The following is a 12,964-nucleotide window of genomic DNA, read 5'->3' on the forward strand; positions in this document are numbered from 1 at the left end:
GGTATCTATGATCGACCCATCACACAACCTTTGCACGAAAACTCTCTCTCTTTCTCTCTCGCCCTGCAACTGTTTTCGCGATCGATTTCAGGTCGTTAATTTGAGAAATCTCACAAACTTGGGGAAAGATGTCGGGAAAAGGCGCGAAAGGTTTGATTATGGGGAAAGCGAACAAGGACAAAGAGAAGAAGAAACCCGTCTCCCGATCTTCTCGAGCTGGTCTTCAGGTCTCTCCTTGTAATTTCTTGATCTATATTGCTTCTTATAAATAAAAAAATCCTTTTTCTTTTGTTGATTGATAGAGCTGCGAAAGGGGTTTCTTGAAATTGGGGGTGAGGTGGTCGGTTTGGTGTGTTTTATAAGATCTTATCAGATTGGTCCGTAGTAGTTAATCATCTTGAGAAATAGAGATTCTAGGCCTTCAAATTTGAACCGAATCGAGTGAGAAACAACAGAGTAATGGAACAGAACCTTACCGAATTAATTGAAAACGGAAGATTTTTTTTGTTAGATCTAAACCCATTTCATGATGATTTCCCCCAGCTTGTTTGACGTTTTGGTGGATTGGTATCAGCTTTTTTTTATAAAGGTTCAAATTTTATATCAAATTAGATGGTCTTTTAATATAAAGGTTCAAACACCTTGTCCGGGAGTTGTTTTGTTTATTTGTTTTTCTTTTTTGCTGTTAACACGCTGCCAACATTGATAGGGATTCAAGCATTCCATCTTTTTCCCTTCATAGAACTGATTTACGTTCTACTTCGGCTGAGACCATGGTTTTCTTGTGGGAGTGAGGGATTTTTCGTTGAACCCTTCGGTGTCCATTGATTGCAGAACACTTTAATCTAATAGGATAGTTTTCTTCTTAAGAACTTTTTTTTTTCAAGGCTTGAAATTAGGGGCGGAGCCAAGATTTTGTCTACGTGCGGATAACTAAGAACTTATGAATAATAATAAATTTTATTTTATAAAATCTACGAAAATCAACTTCTATTATATGTATCTACAATAATTTAAATTGACCAAAAGTATATACACATAGCATTTATACAAAATGTTAACATTGTTTTCACAAAAAAATCAATCACTAATCTATATGCATAAGTTTTCACAATTGTTTTCGATGAGTTCTCATATTTTGATCACAAGTCAGTGGTAACCAAACCTTGGAGCAGGAATCCATGTCATAAAATTCAAAATGATGTGATTAATTTATTAATTAACATACCGTGGTGTGAATCCTAACTGCATCAATTTGTGGCATCCAAAAACATGATCTGGTGCCACAGGGCTATAAGGAAAAAAAAAATTCTAAAAACTTCGGAAAAAAAATGTTAATTTTTTTTTTGAATTTTTGCCTTTTTGAATCTGAGTTTTTCATGAAATCTAGAAGACTGGTGTTGGATTGCAAATTTGATAATCCATATAGGCCCAACGACCCTTAGTAAGATTTCAAATATTACTAAATTAGTCATGCTAGCCTAATACATAAAGGATGGTTTGTTCACTAACAAACTTGATAAAGTAAGAGAGTCATCGATAAAAGAAAAAAAAGATAAAGTAAGGGAGTTATTGTAATAAAATTGCAACAGATAGGTCTGCCCAATAAGGCTTTCTTCAATTTTTTTTAAATTATTCAAAAGTCCTAAATTTTAGAAATTTTTGTGGGGGAGAACTCTTAAGAAATTATCATTTTTAAATTATTAATAACCTATTAAGGTTTTTAAAATTTTTGTGGGGGCAAACTCTTAAGAAATCAATTTTTCTTTTTAAATTACAAATTACTCTTTAAGGTTTTATAAAGTCTTGTGGGGGCAACTGCATAAATAAAAGATTGCTCTCTCCATGATGTTGGTACTTCATGGATGGTTCCTGAATTCCTGTTAACAATCACATTGTTATTTTCACTTCCGATTCGACGTTGTAGTTTTGTGTTATTCATTGGGGAATTAGGTTAGAAATTGGTTTTGTGATTTTTGACCAAAAAAAAGTAAAGTCACAGAACTGTGCTTGTTTCGCTCATATAAGTTCTTATGTTTATTTATTTTGGATAGATTTAAGTTTTATTTAGTCACCAAAAAAAGGAAGAGGAGGAGCTCGAAGTGACCTACCTATTACAGACGAAAGAAGAAGAAAAAAAAGACTAGTAAAGTAATACTAACACTTGAGACGACAAATATTCCTAGAATTACTAGTCTTTCTTGTTGAACTTGTGTTACATCAGACCCCCAATGTTCCATTGTCTACAATCCTTCGTAATCATCTACAACCTCAAGATCCCCTTTGATTTTTATTAGACAATGAGTGGACAGCTTTCGTGTGGTTATGTATGGAGATCACATCCTCCAAGAAAGAAAGAAAACTGTTTTATTGTCTAAAATCTCTTTGATAGTGATTTGCAACATTATGCATTTCTTTGCTTTGAGCCCAATTAAACATCTCCTAGTTCCTCTTTTAGAAGGCACACGTAAAATTTCTTTTTGAACTTACTTTGCTTGGTAAGTTGGGTATAAATGGGAAATGGAGTTAGGTTTGTGGTAAGGTGTTGTCAAACACCTCCCAAATTTTAGTTTCTTTTTTTTTCCATTGGTTTTTGTGGCTTAAGCTTCATGTGGCAAGGTGCGACAGCTCCCCCACCTCCCAAAGTGACATTGTTATGGGATTGTGACGTGTGCTAGAATCCTTTGTAATCACGACACTTGGAATTTGTTTCATGTTACTTTGTATGGACTGTGTTATAGTGGAATCAGACATGGACTTAATGGCACTATGCGTGTGTTGTTATAGAGAATCTCACTTAACGTGACATTGTTATGGGATTGTGACATGTGTTAGGATCCTTTGTAATCACAACCCTTGGAATTTGTTTCATGTTACTTTTCATGGACAGGGTTGTAGTGGAATTGGACATGGACTTAATGACATTATGCATGTGTTGTTATAGAGAATCTCACTTAAAAGACTTGAATATTATTAAAGAGCCTCATCTGATCGCCACCTCCTAATTATTGTAGAGTGACTATAGGTATCTGGGCTGATTTTCTCTCTTTGTGTGATATTAGGAGGTGTCTCCGTTGTCTATTTGTGATCTATTTGAAAGTTGGCTTCAGTTTGGGTGCCGGGGGGGGGGGGGGATGAAAATTTCTTTGGAGTCTTGTGCCTTTTGCCATCTGTTGATGCAGTTGGAAAGAGAGGAACAATTGAATTTTTAAGAATCTAGAGCAGTCCATCTAGGATATTATTATTTCCATTTTAGGCTTCTTGTTGTTTTGGTGTAAGTTTTTTAAGGAGTTTTGAGGTGTATTTTTAGAAGATTTTATTGGTAGGTGGGATTGGGTTTATTCTATAGCTACTCTGTAGTGGTTGTTTGGGGAGGTGGGGGCTCTGTTTTTTCTTTTTTGGCTTTTCTTTTTGTGTGGCTGGTCATCTCAATCGCCATTTTGTTTCTTTTCCAATATAATCTGATTTTTCCTATTAAAAAAAAAAGACTAAAGATGATACTTAACTTAGTCAAATTAAAAGCCAGCCATGGTATTGGCATATCTTGGAGAGGCCCATGTCAGTTTTTGACTTGGACTTTGTTAGGTATCAAATTATATATATCTGGTCTCTTTCCAAGAGTAGCTAGTAGTCCTTCTGCACCCTGGATTTATGGTCCAGTTCCCGATTCATCTCGCTCATGCAACCATCTATATACGTAGGAAGTATCCTCTTCGCTTGCCATTCAAAGTGAATTCTTTCTCCCCACCCGCTTCCTGTATCCATGTTTTTACAATTCCCTATATTATTATCTGAGCAACTTAGCTTCATGAACAATTGGTTGTTTTGGGACTGCCTGATAATAGAATGTTCTAATAAGAAATATAATGGGTTATGCTAATCGAAATATGCCTCTTGGGGATTTTATCAAATAAATGAAAGAACTGGTTGATTGCAATAACGCAAATAGTAGCCGGTTGTTGGCAACAGTCTCTAAATGCCGGACAAAGATTTCAAATTCACTATTAAATATGGCTAACATAAAAGTCCCTCTTTTCTTCTGTATGGCATGATAATGTTTTGGAAGGTGAACATTCTCAATTTGCAGTTGTAAACTTGAGAATTTTACCACTGTTTGGCCACAACCTAAATCTACCACTCAGAGATTACTTCACTTACGAAACCAGTTATATGATCCCCAACACTCACAGTGATCTCTATATTGGAGAGAATTGTCTCTAAACGCCCACTACCTTAAATCCTGAAGGTTTTTCATTATCCAAACTAAGGGCAAGGATCTATATCTGAGTAGACCCATTTATTGCTAAAGCTTTCTTAAACTGGAAAAAGGATGGAATCAAGTTCAAACTTTACCAGTTTCTAAAGGAAGTCAACAGAAGATACTGACGGCAGGGTGTAACCTCATAACGAATGATAGCTGTTGGGGTCTTAAATAACAGCCGTAGTGGCCACAACAGCTATAATTCATTATGAGGTTACACCCTGCCGTCTGTGATGACTTTTTTGAGGAATACCCACACGACCTACCAAGGTTGTTCTCTAGGCCCGCATTGGACTTGATTGGATGAGAATATAATTATCTTTTTTCCGGGCACTTAACCATAAGTCTACAACACCTGTCCCAAAAAAAAACTGTTATTACCACTCACCAGATCTTTTCTGACAGTACGGGCTACAATCACTCAGATGATACTTCTGTTTAAACATACAAACTTTTAGCCCTTGGGATGGTGGGACCGAATCCCTTTGAGGTATTATCTTGGCAGGCCTTGGAGAACCATGTGCACTTTCTTGTGTTCTTTTTTCATTAAATATAATTGTGCAATAGTTTTTCTTGTTAGATATAATTGTGCAATAGTTTTTCTTGTTCTCAATAGGTGAAGTAAGGATTGTTCTTTCTGCATTGTTCTGCATATTGAGTTATCTCAGTTGTCATTTTTAAAAGACTTTTTTTTTATTGTTCTGATGAATCAAAAGGGAATGGATGTCATAGTTAGTTATAGATTGTTTTCTCTAAATTGTTGCGTCAAATACTTGAAGATTTAAGCATCCATGTTACATATGTAACAGATTTTTCTTTTTCTATTGAGTTTTTTTGTGTATGCATTCTATACTTACAGTTCCCAGTCGGTCGGATCCACCGTCATCTAAAATCACGGATTGCAGCAAATGGAAGAGTGGGAGCTACAGCGGCTGTGTACTCTGCTGCAATTTTGGAGTACCTAACTGCAGAGGTGTTGGAGCTGGCAGGTAATGCAAGCAAGGATCTGAAGGTGAAGCGTATCACGCCAAGGCATTTGCAGCTTGCGATACGTGGGGACGAAGAACTTGATACTCTTATAAAAGGAACCATAGCCGGTGGTGGTGTGATCCCTCACATCCACAAATCACTCATCAACAAGTCATCCAAGGATTAGTTGGCAAATTCACCCTCCTTTTGTATTGTTCTGCTTGACATACTTAATGGTGAGAATGGGTTAGGGAGTCTGATAACCTTGTAGTTTCAGTTGTTTAAGCTGTGTAAATGTTTGGACTTTCAATGGCTGAACACTTTGTTATCTGCCGCAAAGACTGTAATACCTGCCTTTTATTTTTATTTTTTTTGTTGGCGATAGACTTTCCTTGTCTGGATAAAATGGGAAATTCTACTAGAGGTTTCGGAAGCGTTATTCTAGTAGTGTTGGGGTTTGATTGTTTCTGATTACCATTTTTTTTTAGGTTTGCTGAATGAGGCAGCATCTTAATTACATCTTTGGAGTCATGAATCTTCCCTGCTTTGATATGTGGACATCCCCTTCATCATCTTTTTTTTTTAGGTTCATCTGATAACTGATGTAAGTTGGAACTGGTTCAAGATTGATACCTACCCAGAACAGACGAATCTGAATTCAATTTGGTTGACCTTGTTTTGTGCCGCCTTTCAAATTGTGTTTCCATCTCTGAAAACAGTGAAATTAGACAACGTTCTTACAAGTCTTCCAGTAGCAAACAGAATAATTTGAAGTTTTTTAGAGAGAAGAATTCATCACACACTTGAAGTGCCTTCACAGGTGAAAATTGCCCGCTAATTAATGAGAAAATTTTGTTTGCAAGAAATTCTATCGAGGAAAAAGCTTATGGCAGTAATCTAACACCCAGAGTTGAGAATGGAAGGCCAATAAAAACATGCTGACTGCTTTGCTTTTCTCTTCTCCTCTCCCTTTCTTTTGTTCCCTCCCCACTTGCATCCTGTTTGGGGCAAAGAGAAGCAAGGGGCGGGAACATCTTAAATAGGGGAGAAGAGGGGACATCATACAAGGCTGGATGCTCCCAAGGGCAGAAAGCAAAACAAGGAGGAAACATCCTTCAAAGGGTTGAGTTGAGGTTCATCTTATCGTGCCGGAGAATTTTTTTTTGTGTGTGTGTGTGTGTGTGTGTGTCATTGAAAGTGTGTTCTTATCCAATCCTACTTCATCTGCCTCTACCCTCACTAACAAAATAGAAGGGGCGGTTATCTTCAAGAGAGGAAAGAGAGAATCGAAAAACCAACCACTGCCCCGAGCTGATTTATTGGCAGAAAATCAAATATCAACAAGCTATTTTGTTTCAAATGGAAGCCAAGTCGATTCCCAAGTATCTAATATCTTTTAAGGGTGTACTTGGCTATATAGCCCATGGTAGCCGAGTCAAACCCCATGTATCTAATATCTTGCACGCTTGGACTTGGTCATAGATCCAATAGCTTTCAAATAGAAGCCAATTCAAACACCATGTATCTAATATCTTTCAAGAAGGGTGAATTTGGATATAGATCCAAACCAGACAGCTGTACACTTTCACATCAAACCAATGGCCAGCACTTGGATTTATTTGCGCCAGATATACCTTCCAAGCTAAATTTCAAATCTTTAGTCAACGATAGGTAATCTATAGACCCATAGAACAAAGACAAACACTTTCTTAACAAACAACCCATTTATCATATTCAAAGTGGATTCCACAGTGAACACTTAAAATGCAATCAATTAATATTGAATAGTTAATTGGCGACAAATGAATTCAAATCCCAAAACCCCATTAAAGTCATGAAGTTGGTTAAATCACCCACTTTCACCAAATCTGGTTCTAACTTGAATAACATACAAACAACATCCCCTCACAACCCAATACCTACTATTAATCCTTAACACTAAAATTACAAGAGAAAAAGTGAAAAAACACTTCTCCCCCAAAAACCAAAACCAAGATCCCTAATACATTCTAACATCCCAACCCAAATTTCCAACCCCTACACAAAAATCACAAAACATCTCAAGCATGCAACAGAAAAAAAAAATTCACCCTTCAAGTAGCCTAGCCAGTCAGACATCCATCACCAAAATACAGCCAGAAATTGCTGGAAACTGCCAATTGAAGACTAGAGAGACGAGACCTTTGGAACAAGTACCGGGAACTGATGGATCTCATCCATCCATGGGTTCTTCTCCTTTTCGGGGTTTACGGTCCTTATAGCCTTCCACACTGCACTGTTACACTTGAACCCAGACCCAAACGCTATCTGCCAAGTTCTATCACCTTTCTTCATCCTTCCCTTAGCTTCGGTATAAGCCAATTCGTACCAAAGAGAACTACTTGAAGTGTTACCAAATCTATGAAGTGTCATCCTCGATGGTTCCATGTGCCAATCAGATAGCTGCAAATTCTTCTCCAATTCATCCAAAACAGCTCTTCCTCCGGCATGAATGCAGAAATGTTCAAAAGCCAATTTGAAGTCTGGGATGTAAGGCTTGACCTTCATCTTGAAAAGCTTTTTCCCAATCAATGTAGCAAAGAAGAGTAATTGTTCCGACATTGGAAGAACTAGAGGTCCCAATGTAGTGATGTTGGTCTTGAGAGCATCACCCGCAACCGCCATCAGATCTTTGGACAAAGAAACGCCAATCTTCCCATTGGAATCCTCTTCTTGGGTAACACAAGAAAAGCACTTATCATCGGCTCCTTTGTGGGTCCGAACTGTATGGACTAACTGGTATTTGGATCGTCGGCGGTCAGAGCTCTTGTTTGAAAGCAGAATAGCTGCCCCTCCCATTCGGAAAAGGCAATTCGAAACAAGCATTGATCGTTCATTCCCAAAATACCAATTCAAGGTGATGTTCTCCATACTAATGACCAAAGCATAAGAGTTGGGATGAACTTGAAGAAGATCTTTTGCAAGATCGATCGAGATCAAACCCGCACTACAACCCATCCCACCTAGATTATGACTAATTATATTCCCTCGAAGCTTGTAATGGTTGATAACCATGGCAGATAGGGATGGGGTAGGATTGAACAAACTGCAATTCACGATTAGGATTCCAATGTCTTTGGGCTTTATGGAGCTCTTAGCGAAAAGCTGATCAAGGGCACCAAACATCACCGCCTCAGCTTCTTTCCTGGCTTCCGCCATTGATGGGTTTGGTGGAACACGGAGGACGGCCTCGGGGAGGTAAGTTGATTCGCCAAGACCCGATCTCTCAAGGATCTTCCGTTGGAACTCAAGGTTCCCCTCGGTGAAGGTACCTGTTAACCGGGATCTCTCCATAAAGATCTGCCTAGTACATTTTCTGGCTTCCTCAGGTTTGTAACAGGAGAAGTCCACGAGGTAAACGGGACGAGGACGGGTAAGGAAATAAAAGGTGGATAAAAAGACGAGCAAGGTCGAGCAGAGGATCGCAGAGATGAGATTGAATTGGAGGTGATGCCAAAGATCACGAAGGTCTTGGAGGGAGAATGTGGAGAGTTGAGCGGCGATGAGGACAAGGAGAGGAGAAAGAAAGAGATACATTCCATGGGTGATCAGATAATGGTAACCAAGCTTTACATATTTCAGTTTCACAGATTGCTTGAAATCGGGGAGCTTTCGTGCGGATGATGGTGGTATTAGGGGTGTGTTAGGTTTTGATTCTGCCATTGTTGTAGCAAATTGAGGTGGGATGAGATCAGATCAGATACTAGAAGAAGAAACAAGGTCTGGAGAAAAATTAATGGAGAAAATAAATTGTGGGCTCCTTTTGTTTAGTAAGGATTTATGGTCTGGGAAGGGTCAAAGATGGTTTTTTTTTTTTTTTTTTTTTTTTTTTTTTTTTTAAGACTGTGGGATTGGATTTAAAATTTAAGACATGGGTCTTCTACTTTTCTCTAAACAAAAAATGAGTTTTTTCTTCAGAAGATCCTAAAGAAGAAAATGAGGGGAAAAAAGAGACCTTTTCGATTGAGTTTCAGAAATGCAGCTCTGTACAGATCTCCGAAATCTGCAAAACGAGATTACCCAACAAAATAGAAGTTAAAAACCCCCCAACTAAAAAAAAAAAAAAAAATTTAAATCCCTCTTCTTCTCATCTTCAATCTCCTCCCTATTTTTACCCAAATAGCAGATCTTAATTAAAAATAAAATCATAAAAAACAGATTCAAATCTAACTTCAAAACAAATTTTTCGTACAAATTACGATAAACCCATTGTAGAAAAAACAATTTGAAGTAAAACCCAGATCGAAAAAACTCACCTTGAACTTCAAATCTGGCGACAGATCGCCAAATTCTCTCTACAGAAAACCAGATAAAGTTGGAGAAACCAGAGTTTTTTGGAACGTGGAGGGCGATATGTAAATATTTATAGGAGTGGGAAAATACGCCAAACGAGAGTTTCAAGTGGCGACAAATACGCGTAATCGTTATTACGTCGGCGCCGGTCGTGTTTTACCGAAATTCCAGTAATTATTATCTAAAAAGTCAATGGTTGATTCTTATAGGCGGAGAGATCAACGGCCGTTCTGTAGTTCTATTTCGATATTCTTTGAAAATGTATCTCTACGTATGTTTCTAATCCCTAGAAGATATTACGAATCTCTAGGAAAATTCTATTATAATAAAGAACTTTATTATGTTCCACTTCCACAGGTTGGACATCAATGTGTCCAACTAATGGCTGAGCTGGCATTAGAGAATATCTTCCCATCACATGGAGTTCATTGGACCGTATAATTTTCTTGAGCTTTGTTTGGTATTGTTGTCAACTTCTGTTTATGAGAATGTAGGAAATAGGAATCCTTGAAATCGCTTTTTGACATAATTCACTTTAATTATTTTTCTTTTCTTTTCATTTCTTTGTGGAAAGTGGGTCAGGTCAGCATACGCCTATTTTAATTAAAATAAGTTATCTTAACCTAACAAAATAATTTTGTATAACGGTTTGTTTCAATAAAGATCTTATTGACACACAAATTTTTTTACTTATAATGCACCCATCCTTTTGGAGGTATTTTCCAAAAACAGGTGCAATTTATGACAAAATTTGGGTTCTAACTTCAAATACACTGTTCATTTTAATTCCCAAAACAAGTTTTCCAATGAATTCGTCATTTTTATAATCAAATAATTTGCTGATAAATTATTAGTGATATCGTTGATGTGGTAAAATTGTTAGCATTTTATTAGTAAATTCGTCGATTATTAAAGTGACGAATTCATGAAAAATTTGGGAATTTAAATTAATAATGTATCGGACTCAGAATTTCATCATATTCAGCACACAAAATGGAGATTAACCTATCCTTTTGAAATTAACTGATTATGTGTACGTTGGTGTGTTATGAGTAAACATTAATGTGTTAATAGATGTTTTCTTTTTAAAAAGAGTTATTATTGGCACCCCAACTTTTACTTATTACATCTCAAATTCTTAAATTATCTAACACCCCAGTTAAAGATCAAAACACATCATTCAAACATAACAAAGGCTTATTATCTCAACATTACAAAATATTATAACACTCATTCAAATAATTTCAATAGTTGTGTACGATTATGATTAGGCTTATGTTAAATCTTAAATAAAAAATATAATAAATTTAGCAACAAAAAAATAAGAAAGAACTTCTACTAACACCCAAAGTTTTATTTATCCCCAACCATTTACTTATTTTCTTTATTTTTGGGTGGGGTGTCATAAGTAAAAGTTGGGGTGCCAATGGCATCTCTCTTTTCAAAACAAAAGATGGAGAGAAGCCTTATTGTTCTAGAAGCCATCATTTATCATTTTCAAAAATCGACATCTTTCTCACACCGTCTTATCCCTCGTGTCAAGCATTTTTTTTACTTTATAATTTATTTCACTATGGTTAAACTATTTTGTTTCACATCATTAATTGCCACTATTATTGTGATTTCATCAAATTGGACTATGTCACCAATTAAGAGTGTTTGGAAACGACAATAGTAAATCTATACGATTTTTCAAAAACATCTAATATTCTATTGTGTTTTGATTCATACTTCTATTTTTCAATTCACGTGAGGGCACACACATTATACTGATAATGACATAGATAGAGATACATATACAAATTATTTGAAATACATTAATATAGATTCAGAGGCCGATATACATTGGGGGAAATTGCCCCCACAAGAAAATTTTAAAAGAGTCGTGCAGGGGGATTTTGTTTTTCACTTCATTTCACACTACATTGACAATGAGGTGCACACATAACTATAGATGCTTTTCACTCATATCTTGAGGAAACACATCTATGGCCAATAAATAATAATAATAGTTGTCTACACTTCGACGACATCTTGGTTCCGCCCCTAAATGCATATAAGGTTAGTTTTGTACTTACAAAATTCGTTTAATGAATTGTGATTGACAACAATTACCCTCCTCTTACCATAATTGTATAGACTATTTAGGAAAGGATTGTGATAATATGACGCCCCATCACAAAATCATAGATTAGTTGTCTTAGGATACACACGAAAAAGATTTATAATTATGTGTATCCCAAAGAAAATGATCTATGGTTTTGTGATGGGGGGCGTGTGTCAGAGGGGGGGCGTCATAAAATCACTACATTTTAGGTAAATATTTTAATTTAAAAAAATTTATTTATCATGCAGTTTATGTGAAACACTCACCTTTATTTCATCACAACATTGGATACACTGACTCATCCAATCCTGGCTCCATTAAGCGTCCGTCTGCATCTAATATAACGTTGGGTTGTTTGGATTTTAGACCTACCCTCAATGTTTTGGTGAATACTTAGATACCCATTTTCAAACATGCCCCTTATCCTTTGTTTAATTAACATACTAATATGATAAATATTCTAAATGTTGTATAGGTGTCTTGTACTCTGTTGGCATTACGTAGAGCCGCGGGGGTGTTAGAGACAATGCCCCCTTCTCAAGGGTTCAAGGGAGGAACGCCCAGTCCATTTTTTTTTTTAATTTTTATGAAAAAGGTAATTATGTAATATTTTCTTTGGAGTTTTCTATTTTTTTGAAAAATACATGTTTTTTCACTACTATTGGTTTTTGTAAATATAGTTTTATAGAGTTGTAAAACTTAAAAGAAAATAATGATTGTTCTTGTTCTGGTCTGTGGACGTATGCACACTATCGAATCACGTAAATCATTGTGCTTGTGCGATTTTTTTTTGTTCTCTTTGTTATTCATTTTTCACACTAATTACTCTAAATTTCAACATTTATACAAAAAGACTTGATGTTCTTTTCCCACAATAAGTCCCTGGGAGTTTTTTTTCTCTTGCTTTTGAGCACAATATTTTTTCTACATCAACCTTAAGAACAAAATACAGTTTTTGAATAAGTAAAAAAACAATAGAATTTTGGGTAGACCATTGAAGGTTTTATACAAGAATTTCGGAAAATTTTGAATAGACTAAAAATAATTTACTACAGAGTCAAAAATCTTGAAAATGACTAATTTTGAAATGAAAATTCAAATGGGCAACACTCATGGATTTATCCCATAAACTACATGGTGCACCTGGAGGGGGGCACATGCCTCAAGGATTAGTCAACTGCTCTGAGAGGTTTGAATACCTCGATCCCTATCCCCCCCCCCCAAATATATATATATATATATATATATATATATATATATATATATTTTTTTTTTGTGAGGGGGGGGGGTGAGTT

General features: G+C 36.2%; 2 protein-coding genes across 2 annotated transcripts; one reads left to right on the plus strand and one right to left on the minus strand.

The window, feature by feature from the left end:
• Window positions 1–5,669, plus strand: LOC147411942 (putative histone H2A variant 3). Its single transcript, XM_086454336.1, has 2 exons — window positions 1–227; window positions 5,121–5,669. The coding sequence occupies exons 1-2, from the start codon at window positions 129–131 to the stop codon at window positions 5,415–5,417; spliced, it is 396 nt and encodes a 131-aa protein (XP_086310462.1). The 5' UTR covers window positions 1–128; the 3' UTR covers window positions 5,418–5,669.
• Window positions 5,670–6,982: 1,313 nt separating this feature from the next.
• On the minus strand, window positions 6,983–9,685 carry LOC147411943 (3-ketoacyl-CoA synthase 11-like). Its single transcript, XM_086454330.1, has 2 exons — window positions 9,526–9,685; window positions 6,983–9,272 (listed from the first exon to the last, which is right to left on the minus strand). The coding sequence occupies exon 2, from the start codon at window positions 8,930–8,932 to the stop codon at window positions 7,397–7,399; it is 1,536 nt and encodes a 511-aa protein (XP_086310456.1). The 5' UTR covers window positions 8,933–9,272; window positions 9,526–9,685; the 3' UTR covers window positions 6,983–7,396.
• Window positions 9,686–12,964: the final 3,279 nt, after the last annotated feature.

Source organism: Akebia trifoliata, chromosome 1 (assembly GCF_017979445.1).
Source record: "Akebia trifoliata isolate Shusen 1 chromosome 1, ASM1797944v1, whole genome shotgun sequence".
NCBI lineage: Eukaryota > Viridiplantae > Streptophyta > Magnoliopsida > Ranunculales > Lardizabalaceae > Akebia > Akebia trifoliata.